This window comes from Thermobia domestica, chromosome 13, assembly GCF_964235325.1.
Source record: "Thermobia domestica chromosome 13, izTheDome1.hap1.1, whole genome shotgun sequence".
Lineage (NCBI taxonomy): Eukaryota > Metazoa > Arthropoda > Insecta > Zygentoma > Lepismatidae > Thermobia > Thermobia domestica.
In genome coordinates this window covers 39,951,004-39,966,316 of record NC_137466.1, presented here as the reverse complement: position 1 = coordinate 39,966,316, position 15,313 = coordinate 39,951,004, and the positions used below count along the sequence as shown (strand labels likewise).

Sequence of the window (15,313 nt, the reverse complement as noted above, 5' to 3'; positions counted from 1 at the left end):
GTTGCAAAATGACACGATCCGTACAAGATATCGTCATATTATATGATCATAAAGGAAACTGAAAATGAGAGGTATAATAAGTGACACTGTTGTATTTGTTACACGAAAACAGGTATTGCAGGAATAGATACGTATAGACGACAGGGCGAAACGAAAATGAATAATAGCCCAAGAGAAATGTTGTAAAATGATACGAACGCAGACATGTTTAGCATATCACGTAGTTTGGTCGCTGCTACGGAACATAGAGGGCGTTGGACGAGAATGCGAGATGTTTAGCAAACGAGTGATAGAAGTTAAGGTAGTGAGTGCTACGACGAGGACGCTTGTGTGAGGTGGCGAGTAAGAAGCGTAATGGTCCGTAACAAAGTATTGTCTGAGTGCGAAAAGGGGCAAATAGTGGCATATAAAGAAGGTATGTTAATGAAATTGCATGTCGAAGTGGACGGACTGCTTGTGTCGTGAACAATTTTCTTAAACTTGGGATGCGGTATGGAGTAAGGAACTCATCAGGAAGGCCGCATACACTAACTCCACAACAGGAAAGACAAGTTGTTTGAAAGCTAAGTTGTGGTGGAATATCTCTTACACAGTTGGCAAGAGACCCTAACATTCATGTACATAAATCTGCCCTATCAAGAGCTGTGAAATGCTGCAATCATCTCTGATATAAGAAACACAAGCGTCAGCCACGACCCACGGTGCATCACAAGGAGCGACTGCTGGTCTGGACCAAAACACATGTGACCTGGAAGCAGAATTGGCGTCGTGTCATCTTCAGTGACAAAAATAAATGTAATTTGGGTTGTTCCGATGGCTGACTGTACTACTGCGGAAGGAGGAACAAATGTTCTCTAAGCGACAGTACGGATGAGTCTGTAATATGGGAGGACTTTGGTTATTATGGTACTACAAACTTCGCATATTCTAAAATTCTGACATCAACCACGTACCAAACAGTACTTGCAGACAATTTGTTGCCATTTGTCGCGCGAATTGCTGGTCCCGAGTGGATCTTCCAACAGGACAATGCTACTGCCCACGTTGCTGGAACCACCAGGGATTGGTTTCGTGAGAAAGACGTGATTGTCCTTGCTTGGCCTTCCAATTCCACAGACATAAAAGCGATGGATAACCTATGGGAAATGTGTCGCTCAGTATACACCAACGGTACCCAGTACAACAGTGTTTGCGAATTGCAGGATGCCATCATCGCTGCATGAAATCAAATTGATGTAACGCTGCAGTAAACGCTGCTAGACAGCATGTTTGATCGGGTGTTCAAGATGGTGTTACGCAATTGCTCATAGAACTGGCATTTGTATTGCGTTCGTTTCATTTTGCTATAGTCATTATCGTATTTTGGCTGTTTTTTCAGTTTGCCTAGCCGTGAAATGAGTGAACTATCTGTATATATATTCTCCTTGTCCATCTCTACATGTCATGTATTCCATCCATGACATAAGTTTTCTAAAGTTACATAACATGTTTGCATCTTCTGCATAATTTTGCAACATGCCTTACATTTGTATAATTTCCTTAAACGGAATCTAGATTTTTCATATACGTCATTTACACTTCGCTCTGGGTGGACAGTTATTAATATCCCTATTATCCACCATCAGTAAGATTGTCCACACCGCCATGCAAGACAATAAAAGAAAAATAAAGATAGTCATTTGACTGCTATTTTCATCAATGAAAGCCGTAGGAAATAGTTTTGTTCTGTTTTTCTGTGCACACTGACGATGTAACGACAGGAGCGCATGTGGTTCAGATTCCATGTTAAGATGTAGGTCCACATCTCATATAACCTCGCTGCTGAAAGAGACGGTAAACTGGAAACAAAATCAAATTAAACTAAACCATACAAATTAATGGATAAGTAATCAGAGGCGATAGGTAACTGGGGCAGTCACAGCTGCTTCCCGGATCTCAGAAATAAAGGGGGCGCGGTGGCTCAGTGGTAGAGCGTTCACCTCCGGTGCTTGAGGACCCTGGTTCGATCCCAGCTCGCGCCGTGTGGACTTTGTCGTGGACAAACATCGTGCTCGTGTGTTTTCTCGGGGTTCTATAGTTTCCTCCCAACTTCTTCATTCCACCATTTCACTCATCTCTCATCACAGTCTCCTTTAGTCTAGCCGGCATAATCGTGGGACGTAAAACTTAGATTTCAGTTCATTTTCGGAAATAAAGGGAAACTTTAATTCCAGACGACACCGAGGTTTCTCGTCTGGTTACTGGTCACAGCAGCTTCAGGCAGCGTATTGTGAACTGAGGCCCACATCTAAGGGTTTTGTATAGGTAATGTTAGGTTGCTTGTATGATAAGATCAGAGTTGAAGTTGTGTGTACCTGAAGTATAATCAATAATAAATGAAATCTTTTCATTAACGTAGATCTGTTATTGAACATGGAAATTTTTAATTTCCTTAAGGTTTCTGTTCATTCCTATAATGATGGAGACTGCTTAGTGGATATATCTGATGCTGTTCTAAGAGCTACAGGAGCTAAAAGTGCAACAGACAACGACCTTGTAGAAAGACGACAAATTGAAGATACTTACGAAGCAGAAGGACATAACGAGGGTGTAAATAAAGCCCCCTCCAATTTAGATGGAAGTCAATCCCAGATATATGGAAATTGTTGGAAGCCTTTTGACCCTTTATATGTAAGTATCAATACCATCGATATTTCCCTTACTATTTTGCTTATTGTTGCTATATTTATCATAGTAAATAGGATTGGATAAACAAAAAATCTGTTACAAGTTTCAAAAGTAAATGGATATTGGGATACACACTTTAATTCATACTTTTACTAATGGTAATTAAATTCTTTATGCTTTTTATTTATATTATATAAGTTTATGGTGTGTCCCTCCACATTCTTCACTCATATTATGTTCACTTTAGTTACATTATCCTATCAAAGGTTTGTCTTTGTATACTATTATTTACCCTCACTCTACACTTATAAATTACACTTACCAATGCCGAGCATTTAACTTCTTTTATTTATTTTTTAAATGTACAGCTTTCATATCTAGGACATTTTCTGAGACTTGCTTCCTCCCTTCATATACATATTCTTGATATCTGGGGTTTGTTTCAGGTAACGTAATGAGTTTACAAGTGAATGTTACGACTCATAGTTCATTTCATTCATACTTCTCCCCAATGGCATCACTCAATTGGTGCCACATATGACCACGATCAGTAGAAAAATTGAGAGTAGCAACCATGTAACTTAGCAGTGCACCATCTTGCCATGTTCTGTCGTCTTAAAATACAGAAAAAAAGAGGAAGGATGTCAAGACATTCCTTCTGTGCAAATGTTGCTTCACCATTTGAAGGGAAAAAGACGATACATTGCTAAAAACAAAATAATAATAATAATAATAATAATAATAATAATAAGTGCTAGAAAGGTCTGTGGTCTTGAGATTAGGAAAGAACAGGACGACCTTCCTGTTCTCATACTGTATATGAAGAAATGAACATATTGTCTATTTAATCTCAAATACTTTGTTTCCTTAAGCACATCCACTGAGTGCACACTGAAAATGTTTTCGGATCTTTTGTTTCAGGTCTTTAATGTTCTGAACGAAACACTTGATGGAAAGGCAATAATAAATTCATCAACACAAAACAATGGATTGTTGCGCGGAAGTCAACGAAAAGAAGTAGGACGGCTTTTGATTAAGCACATCCTTTTTGAAAACCCATACAGAAAAATCCAGATGTTTGACTTCACAACCTTGGCAAAGCAAATTGTAGACCTATTTCCTAAGGAAGCTGCATCTCTTTATTATACAGCGTCGCTACCTGCAACACGATATCAGACGAAGAGAAATGCTAGCGGAATATTATACGAAGCTTACATTACACGGAGTAGGAAACTTCGGGAGTTAAAAGATCCCACCTCACCTCAGAGTTGTCCATCAAGGCGTTCTACGTCTTCGAATTTATCTTCAGTACTAACAGTAGAGGAAGAAAATGAAGGTATATAGATCTTACATTTACTAGCTTTCGTTTCATGCTAGTATGTAGTTTAGATAGTATGTAAAGTAATTTGTTACATGAAAGCAAGTATATAATGACAAATAATAATTAGTCCTGGAAAGGGCTCATACAGAGCTTGTAGTTTAAAAGGGCATGGGTTTTGGGTACTAGATTTACATACTCTTATTTTCTGTCAACGAATACATACTGAACGAAATGACTAAGCTATTATCTTCCCATGGTAACAAGACATTAGAAACGCGAACTTATTCTAAATGTTATTAAATTGCATGCAGTGAGTACTTAATGATATTACACCAATCATTAAAATATTAAAGAATAAATGACTTCTATGATAAATCATAGAACGTGCAAACCAGGTATAGTTGGAGCTTTTTGGTTTTATTTTAGTTTAGCGTACCGTTCAGCAGCGGGGCTATATGAGACTTGGACCTACAGTTTAAAGTAGGATCCGAACTTCCGCCAGAAATCGAACCCGGATTTCCCACGCCAGAGGCACGTACGCAAACTTCTTACCCACGGGTACTGTACAGTATTACTGGTTTTTATACCGTGAAGCCTACTCAGGTGAATTATTGCATAAACTACTTTTACTGGCGTATCTAAACTAATGATGTGCGATAAAATTAGTTTTAAAACTTCGTATTATCTACAGGTGTAGGGAAATATGCTTTATTAAAATTCAGCTCTAATCAGTGATTGATAAACTTGTAATAGCAATGTCAGGCGGATTTGGCATCTAACTTTGCATGTCATTCTACCTGAAAATATGACTAGATATGGATCACTCGATCAATAAATAGTTACTGGATTTCGCTTTACACTTTTAACTAATCACTACTAATCAATTACAGGAAAAACAATATTTTTCGAAAGTAAGAAATGGTGTTTTTTAGCATAACAGCACACAAAATAAACATTGTGTTAATGACTAAAATCATTTTTATAATTTAAATGGCAGGATTTAGAACGTAGTTAGTAGTATCGATTAGTTCTTCACTTGTGCTATAGGTTTTTCCCTGTTCATTGTTTAGAGGTACAACATAATATGCCGCTGGGCTTTGCGGCATACCTGATAGAAAACATGTTAACTTCAGTACTTTTCTGTAAACTTGACATAACTGATATAAACGTCTGCTTAATTAGTAGTACTAAGATGTTTAATGAGGCTTTTCGGATGGTTGAGAGAATTCGTTGTTCAGCTCAGTTTTTGGCTGCAATCTTCAAAACAGAAATCTTTTTTTTACGTTCCACAGTTGTCATAGGCTAAGAGAGACTGCACTAATAAGAATGAATGAAATGAAGTGAAGAAAGTGGCAGGAAGCTGGAGAACTCGTCAGTGTTTGTTCAACACAAAGCCCACTAGGTGCGAGCTTGGTTGAACTTGGGACTCACGCACAGAAGATGAATGCTCTACCCCTGAGCCACTGCGGCCTCTTCAGTTTTCGAGCTACAGTATACAGGGTGTTAACTGATACTTGCAATACTGGAAAGCAACTGGAAATTTATATCGATAACGAAAATACTGAAAATAAATTGAAAATTGTGTAATATTGGAAAATTCCTTTTGAGACGCTTCAAGATGGCAGCCCCTTCATCTGGGTGTAGGTAGTGATAGAGATAACTGGTAACCTAATCAGAAACCTAGCTAGTTCGAGAAAGCAAATATATATTTTATATATAGTTACGTTCATGTAATATTTTTGCAGTATCAAGACAGTAGCACCCCTAAATGTGAACATTAAACACGTTACTCTGATATTTGTAATTAGTTGGTCTTGACTGTTTCTGTACAAATGTAATGAGACTGTAAAAATATGTAATACGGTGAACTAGCTGAGAAAAGTTTGCTGTGAGGAGTGGAGGACCAACACACCAAAAAAGTGGATTGAAAGGCATTCTGAGTGGAAAAAAAGGTCCAGAAAACTCTTCTGGTTGTTGTTTTAGTCCACTAGTTTGATTTTTCTGTTAGCATACAGACGACTGCTTGTGTAACATTTTACAGGCCATTCAATACCATAGCATACAGTCGTATGTGGCACTCACGTTGTTTTGGTTCACCATAGTTTTCTAAACATTTTTCGGTCAGAATACTGGAAATATCTGAAATACCAAAGTCAACTCCAGTAGACCGTACAGTTCCTTATCTTTATATTTGTCATTTATACTGTGTATTTTCTTTTCTAGATGAGCCAATTGTGGATGAAAAAGTTCAGTGGCTTCAGAACAGTATCGATCCATGGGCACTAGTTGAAATAAATTGGAACGACACAGTCCTCAATCGCATGCGGGAAGTCGAAGATGGTGCAGGAACTGTCGTGGACTATTTTAACAAATATCCTGCTCTAAAACAACCTCAAGGATTTCAATTAGTAAGTGTTGTACGTTTATATATGAGAAATTAATCAATATTGGGTGTCCCCAACTCTCAGCATTTAAGATGTTTATCAAAATACGATGATTATACGATTCTAAATTCTTCTAGAGCAGTGTTCAGCAACTAGTGTGTCGCGGCACACCAATGTGCCTTGTCAAGGTGAAAACTGTCACGTAAACGTTTACCTATTGTAAGACATTATTGAACTCTTTATCCCTGTTTCTGCGTGCCGAGGGGGTGTCAAAGTTCTCAGGAGAACTGCAATCACCTAATCACCTAAAAGAAATCCACTTAGGAGAACTGCAACAAGGATGGTATTAGTACCTTTCTACATAGTCACTGTGCCTAGCGACACATTTTTGCCAGCGGTTCTGCACTTTCCGTAAGCCTGTTTTGTAAAAGTCTGCAGTTTGGCTTTGAAACCATAGTTCCTCAGAAATAACGTCTTTCCTACTGTCAAAATAACATTCTCTGAGTGGATGCTTCATTTGTGAGAAGAGAAAGGTCACTTTGGTGGGTCAACCTTTCATATCCTAATTCCACTGCCTTCATGGACACGAGCTGGTACATTGTCTGCCAACAGTAGAACCCCTTGTGTGGCCACTCCACGACGTTTCTTCAATTCCTCTCGTGACTTAGGAGATGGGAATAATAGGTAATAGTTAGTTCCTGTCGTAGGTAATCTTCGTGATGACCCCTTCAGTCTCAGAAAACTAAAAGCATCACTTTGGCGGCCGACTTCTGTGTTGTCTTTTTAAGGGTTGGAAGGAGGGGTGTTTCCATTGTTTGCTCATTTCCTTTGCTTATGGATCATAAAAATAAACCTAGCGTTCGTCAGTTGTCATTAGTCTGCCTAGAAGGTCCTCTTCATCTCACAGCGATGCAACATTTCTTTGCAGCGTCGTCGCGATCCCTTCTGGAATGAGCAGTCGTGGCACTCATCGTATTGACACTTCCTGAAAATGCAGCTGGTTGTGAGTATTATTTCAGGTAGACCCATATCCATATCTATGCACACAGAACATTTTCAATGGTAATCCTCCTGTCTTCCATTATCTCAACTTTCTCTATCAAGGCGACATCATTCATGAAAGATTCTTCCAGATCTACAGACGTCCGCGGTGGTCATTTGTAAGTTTGGAATTGGTTTCCACTTGGATCCTTTCATAGGATGGGGTTTCATCCTCAGACTTCTCTTCATGAATCTACTTTCGTGATTTCCCCTGCAGATGGAGGAATTTAATGACGCTTCATGCTTCAAGCTTGCCAATCATCGCACATTCAGAGGTTTATCTGGAAAAAGTTGTAACTAGTCCATGTTCATGGTTCACATACGTGGACCTAACTATAAAATGCATGTCCAAGGGGGGTTGTTGTTCGTCATTCTAGGTGATTGTACGAACTTGTTGATGCTTCCTCATATACTTGTACAGTATTTAATTTCCTGTAATTTTTTTTTCGAAAGTTGTTGGATTAAAACAACTTGCATGACTGTAATACTATGTCTTTCGCAAAGTGTTCCGGAATTTAGTGATAAGGTAGTCAAATTATCACAGAGGCCAAGAACCCATTTACAATATCCGTAACGTTGCTAATGCTTCCTGCAAGGATATTATGAAAATAACTTCTCTCAGCTATTAGTGAAATTTGAAACATTCTTCTCTACTGAAATTACTTAGAGTTCATTTCCAATTCCATTGTATTTGTGAGAGTTGTAGTTTTAGACGTAGCCTGAAATTAAAGCGTCAAAAAAGGAGACTTCAACCATTCAATGAAGAAATGACTTGCATTAACAACTATTCCTCCACGAACCAGTGAAACAGACACAAATGTCACATTGGAGGTATAACTAGAATTATTTATTAACTTATTATAACAAAAGTATATTTATTTTATGTGTTCTGAAGTATAACTTCATACACACAGAACTAAAATCCATGTACTTGTGCCATAATATATTTTAATACATTTTAATTGACATAAATAATTTATAAATGTGTGACTCAATTTGTTTAATAATAATAATAATAATCTTTAATAACGTGCTTAGAACTAAAATCAATAATACAACTCTTGGTCGTGTAATTCAATGATACGAATATAAACCTATAGAATACAATAAAACCATAAAACGATAGAAAATATTATGCTAATTACATATGAAATAAGTGAATTAAACCATAGTCAGTGCATTAAGTCATTGCAAATCAAGGTAAATAAAATAGTTTTAAGATGTTCAATGATTGTAATACTTTACAGGTCTTGAGACTAAAACTTGTTTTGTTGCTAGGTTAGGTGGCTCAGTAGTACTTAACTCTCGTGCATGGGTTCTTAGTTTGATCCCCGGGTAAGTTTGTGGCTTACAACATTGCACCTGTGGGTGGATTTCTTACAGTATTAATTTCTTGCAAAATATTACCTTCAATCTCATATTAACAATAATAAACAAAAATATTTGTGAAATAGCTGCAAAAATTAATCGTAAGACTGTCCAACTGGTACGTGTATGTATCGCTGTTGGTTGAACATATGTACTTTTTTTTTTTGCTCCATTGGTGTTTTAATGTTTACAATTTTCTTTTCAGCTGTTACACGATTTTTTGTACCTCTATCCAGAGAAGGACAACTGTTTCTTCAGTACTATAGTGGCAGTACGAGATAGAATAATCAATATCGCTGAAGAACGCATAAAGACTTCCAGGGATCCAGAATTAAAGCATCAAATTTCAAATTACATAGGACAAATTAGAGGTAATGCAAATTCAATTTTACTTTGAATTTTGAAGTATCTCTGAAAGTTGCGTTTCGAGCATAGACAATCATGTTACCTGGACCCACTCTGTCCTAACACTACATATTTCTAATACAGCTTAAGTGGGTCATATCACAAGTAGGTAGTATTTTGTATTTTGTATTTTTATTTATTTTTATTTATTTATTTATTTATTTATTTTTGTTCAAAGGCTTCCATGAAAGGCTCCCTAAGCACGAAATATATTTGTTTCTGGGTACTTTACAAGAGTTTAAAAATTATTCCTCTCTTAGACAGAGTGGGTAAGGTACTGGTAGGCCCACAGCGGTATAAACTAGTTTTCCAACTAGACCAGTAACTATCATTCTTTGAAAAGGAATGAAGTTTCATCTTAAATTAAAACAAAATGCGAAAGTTATTATTCCTTATCATGTACACTTATGTTTCTGCTCCATATTTGTATGGCATTTGTTTAATCGTTCTGTTGTATTACGGAACTTATATTAAATTCGTTGTCACATTATTTCTATTCTAAGGAAGGCTTTGGATGCCAGATGAAATTTCGTTGATTGAAGCAGTACTGTTGATATTGGCTTCGACGTTATGCACCAAGGCTAAAGGAGACTGTGCTAATGGTGGTGAACAAAATGGTAAAATTGTTTAAGAAGTCGAGAAAACCCACGCACACTGTTCACCACAAAGCCATTTGGCGAGAGCCTCTCCGTTGATCTAGTGACTAGTGTGTGCGTCTTTGATGCACGTGGTCTCGAGTTCAATTCCCAGTGAGAGCACACAAAAAAGTTTAGTTTAACATTCACTTTAGTTTACCGTCGTTCTGTCTTTTACCCTAATGAACATTACCGTGTAACATTAAACAAAAATGTAAATAAAACATATATGAAAACTTACGATCATGATCAGCAGAGTAGAAAATAAGGACAATTATATATATTTAGAAATTACTAACTTGGATATTGAATGGATTTTAGAAGCTAAAACTAGGGATGACATATGTTCATAATGAGCTATTTAGCATGTGCTGAATTCGTAATGCAATCAAGAGACTGAGAACTGAAATTAAACAGAAAACTAGTGAACCTTCACTTTTACAATAAAATAGCTTAGTTTCACATACATGTTCATAGACTAAGGAATATTGTCAAATAATACTAGGATTTAGTTCGACCTAAACAATACACTGGTATATATTTTGAAGCTAGTTGTTAATTAAGTGTTAAGATAACTCATTGGAACTCTTGGCTTGAAATCATTGAATAATAAAACCATATTAGTCATAGTAGGTAAAAAATAGAATGAGAAAATGTTTCGACATCCAACCATAATAGCGTGTAATTTTTCTTTACTATGACTGGTGTTATCAGTAAATATCAGCTGGTCGCTTATCTTCGTATTTCTGAAATTATTCTTCGCATCATTTAATAGTGATTTTATTTAATTCTTTCAATTAGTTCCCTCTTAGTTATCACCAATGTTTGTCAGTTACCGGTAACTGAAATACTCAGAAGTGTCGATTATAATTTAGCTCTAGTTTACTTTCACACTGAACGACCCGATTATAACTACTGTTGTTCTTTTCAGATCAAGATCCTGACTCAAGGAGTCTAGTGGCCCTTTTGTTAATTCCTTACATAATTGGAATTCCGCCCTGCAGACGGAAGAGAGGATTTACAACATGGAAACCATCGCGCTCAGAAATAAGAGATGGATTCATAACTCAAGTTGCATCAGGAGATGACGTACAGGTGTGCGTTGAATCCCCAAGGAACAAACTCCAACGTCTTGGACGGTCTTTCCAGCCCCTTGTGTTATTTGTTGGTGACAATCTTACGGAAGTGAAGGGAGTGTATGTTGCAGTGGATAACACATATTATTCCATGCATAGTGTAATCCAAGCTGTAGATGTTGCTTTCAAAATTTTTCAGTCCGTTGGTGCTCAATACCCAGAAGAAGCATCAGATATTTGGCTCGTCATACAGAGAGGATTTTACAACATAGAAACAAAATTCGATCGTATAAATCAAGCAGTGAGGAACTTACTAGCGGATCTTTGCCTCTTAACTATTACATAAAATGTATACGTGTTACGGATGTGCGAAGAAATTCCCTGTAGTATCTAACTTAATAAAGCACATGAGAATTTACTGCAGGAAGTTAACTACTGGTACGAGGGATTTCCGTTGCGGTGAAAGAAGGTGCTTTCGCCTCTTTTCATCGGGAGTTACTCTTAAAAGACACTTAGTTAGTCCATTCAACATGTACTTCGTCCCCATCAGTCATTGATTCCCAATCAAACCTAAATATTGTACTTTCTGATACCCCTTCTACACCCACGCAAGATTTTGTTAATGAAATAACCAAAGAAAACGCTATAGCACAATTTGTATCATCACTGCATGCAATGCCACTTATTCCTCGTTCTACAATTCAGTTCATTGTGGAAAACTTGAATAATTTTTTACATGCCTCAAAAAATATTCTTGAAACCGAATTTTATAATATGGTTGGTAGAGATAATGTTCCAAGATACATTCAAGAATGCTTCGAAAAAGTGTTGTCATCACATGCTGCATGTGTAACGGATCTTCGTTCAGAATATAAACGTCTTCAATTCTTTGAACGTTTGGAAACGTACATTGCTCCCATAGAAATTACAATTGGGCAACGTATGGAGTCCAAACGTTCAGGAGATGGTGTCGGTTTTGTATCTATACCTTGTACAATGCAGCTTATACCTATCAATGTTGTTCTTCAAAATTTTTTTTCAATTAATAAAGTCTTATTTGAAACCTTACAATATTTAAAGTATTTAGAAAATGATGCAATCTGTTTAGAAAACATTGTGCAGGCGAAAATTTGGAAAGATGTACTGAACACAAGTGAAGAAAATTACCTTCACCTTCCCATGATACTGTATTTCGACGATTTTGAGATTGGGAATCCTCTTGGTAGTCATGCTACTATTCATAAATTAGGTGCAATTTACTTGTCGTTGCCCTGTCTCCCCACTCACTACGCTTCCCTTTTGAATCACATTTTCCTTCTCGCATTGTTCCATTCATCTGACAGGAACAAATTTGAAACAACATAGTTTTCCAAAAAATAATTGAAATACTCAATGAATTAAACCATACGGGTGTATCAGTGGCCACCGATGTTTTCAGCGGAGCTATTAAGTTTCATGTTGTGTGTTTATGTGGCGATAATTTAGCCTTAAATGGCATATTGGGTTTTGTGGAGAACTTTGTGGCAAATTATTACTGTAGAATCTGTACTTGTAGCAAACAGCAGATGCAAAGTATGTTGTATGAAGATAAAACGTCATTGAGGAGCATAGAAAATTATGAGCAACATTTACTCTTAAATGATACGTCGAGAACAGGTATCAAGGAGAAATGTGTTTTCCTTAATTTAAATGGATTTAAACTTTTTGATAATGTAGGAGTAGATATTTTACATGACTACTTAGAAGGTTGTTGTCGTTACGTAATGAATTTTGTTATTACTTATTTAGTTCAAGAGACGAAACTAGTTCCATTGAATATTGTACAAGCTCGATTGTTTAATTTTGATTACGGTCCGGATTCTTCGTCCAAACCTGTGAATGCATTAACAGTGGAAGGATCCAACTTGAAACTTAGAACGTCTGCTTCTGAAATGGTTACATTAGTTAGGTATTTTGGTTTACTTTTTGGCTATTATGTTCCAAGAAAAAATGAAGTGTGGAATTTGTATACAGCGTTACGTAGAATTTTGGATAGATTGTTAAATAAGAGGGTTTATAATGATACGTCTGAGCAACTGACATATTTAATAGCAGATCTTAATGAGACATATTGCAACCTTACTAAAAGTTCGCTAAAACCAAAATTCCATTTTCTTTTACACTATCCTAGTATGCTTCTTAAGTTTGGACCTTTGACCCAAGTGTGGACAATGAGGTTTGAGGCCAAACATAAAATTTCTAAAATTGCTGCCAGGGCGTCTTCGAGCCGTGTGAACATATGCAAAACAATTGCAATGAAAAACCAACTAATATTGAACGACATGATTTTAAAAAATAAACCTGTGTGCTCTTTCATTTGTGGAAAAAAGCGAAAAGTGGAAACTATCATCACTAGTTTGCTGAAACAAAAGTTTTTTCTGACATCGAATCCTGTGATATATTCTGTAGCCTGGGTAAGAATTAAAGGTGTTAAATTAGATGTTTCTTCTGTTGTTACTGTTGATCTGTGCACTGAAAACTGTTTACCTATATTTGCCCAAATAACGGATATATGGGTTACTGACGATGAAAGAATATTTTTATTATGTTCTTTGTTCGAAACTAATGATTTTGACCTACACTTCTTTGCATATAAAGTTTCAAAAAAAGAATGAATCTGTTTGGCTTCGTTATAGTGATCTGATGACGTACATACCAAACAAATTTACAGTTATGTCCGATCATAGTCTCTATGTAACTGTTAGATCGCCTATAAACTAGTTTACATACCATAATGAACAAAACGAATAAAGTTACCGTTCATTTTTAAGTAACTAATAGGAACGATGGTACTTGGAATAGACCGCACTTAAGAAGGAATCCAAAACACACGATATTAGGTAAACTATTGAAAAAAGAAATAAGAAGGTAGTGAAACATATCTACTTGTAGAAGTTATAGGGCACATATGTAAGAAAAGTGGCTTACCTTGTGTCTGCATATTACTTTAGTTAAATATATTCTTCCTCTAGATATGTAGTCAGCACCATTTTTATTACGGTTACCGAATTCTTACTTTAACATCTATTAAGTTTTGCATTATTTAGAGAACAATTGCTGGAAATTATTCAGTGATTTAATTTAGTTTTTTGATTCCTTTTAATCATTGTCCCTGTATTTGCTGCCTATTAAAAAAAAACTTTGTTCACAGTACTGATTATTGTGGAAATAAACAATTTCTTTAATTTGTTCTTTACCTGGTTATCTTTTTTGGAAACTCTTTTGCAGGTATAATACTTGAATTTTAGGACAAGGATATTTGAAAATGTATTTTGGCTTGTGTAGTTTGTCAATGTCTAAGTTATTTTTGTTTTGTTGGCACCAGATGTGAATTATTTTCGAATTCCAGGTAGGGGCAATGTGTTCAGATCTAATTTTTGAAGTAATGTAAATGTCCCAAGGAAACGAGATTTTGTTAGATTCTTTGTAAAATTGGTAATAATCTTAACGGTAAAGTTGTGTAAACTGGAAAGATTTGTAACAAAATGTATAATACAATATAAATAAATAATAAAGAATTATCGTTTACTTTCTGAACAAATCAACATCCAGAATTATCCTTTATCCAAGTCATGAGAATGGGGTACTTTGCACATCGCTATACTTTGTATCAGGTGTTCCATGTTCGTTTCATAACTTTGTAACTTTTCTAGTGCTGCCATCATCGCAGGTCAGTAGGAGCGTTTAAGGATTTCACTCATGCAGCCTGATGACTAACGTGCGTTCTGTTATGCATGGTACTTGGCATTAAACAAGTGAGAAAAACGACACGAAATGAGATACAATTGTCTGAGTCATAGGCAGTATCCAGAACGAACAATGCTGAGTGTGCATGAGTTTTCTCTGTATCATTTGGCTGAATTCAATGTTGCATTTACTGCTGAAATCTGTACTTTATTTCGTACTTTGAAGATGCAGTTTGATGTAAGTTTTAAATTCTTGCGTATATATGCTGTACACTTGTATCTTACACGTAACTTTAAGAATCATCACTCTTTAAGGATGTATGAGAAAGTTACTGTTCTCCATTAAAAGTGCAACACTAAGACGACATCGTTGGAAGTCCAAATTTACAGTGCGTGGAGCATGGAAGGTTACAGTTCATTAGTATAAGTGCCACGAAGAAGTACCAGTTATGTCATATAGTGACAGCAAGTGAAAACCAGTCAGTCATATTTAAATGGTAAGCGAAAGGTGGTGTGGCGTGAGTGATTACAGAGCGTAGGTATGGGATACTAGAATAGAGTTGATTATGAAGAGATTGGATATTTTCTTTCCAAAAGAATCCTGCTTCTGTATGCAGTATCACAATGCCCGCATTCACTTCTCTCGTCCGTGGCACTAAGCTGGATGACGCCTGTATTTTGCTTCGCCACG

General features: G+C 36.4%; 1 protein-coding gene across 9 annotated transcripts in view; it reads left to right on the top strand.

The window, feature by feature from the left end:
* The window catches only part of LOC145668110 (uncharacterized), a 29,984-nt gene extending 18,669 nt beyond the window's left edge, over positions 1–11,315 (top strand). For 8 of the 9 annotated variants that reach the window (XM_081735646.1, XM_081735645.1, XM_081735650.1 and 5 more), the window contains 5 exons: positions 2,437–2,670; positions 3,589–4,003; positions 6,212–6,396; positions 8,987–9,152; positions 10,753–11,315. In XM_081735646.1, coding sequence (XP_081591772.1) covers positions 2,437–2,670; positions 3,589–4,003; positions 6,212–6,396; positions 8,987–9,152; positions 10,753–11,243 — 1,491 coding nt within the window. In that variant the 3' untranslated portion in view covers positions 11,244–11,315. The remainder of the gene's footprint in view (positions 1–2,436; positions 2,671–3,588; positions 4,004–6,211; positions 6,397–8,986; positions 9,153–10,752) is intronic. The other variant, XM_081735652.1, reaches the window with a different exon arrangement.
* Positions 11,316–15,313: the final 3,998 nt, after the last annotated feature.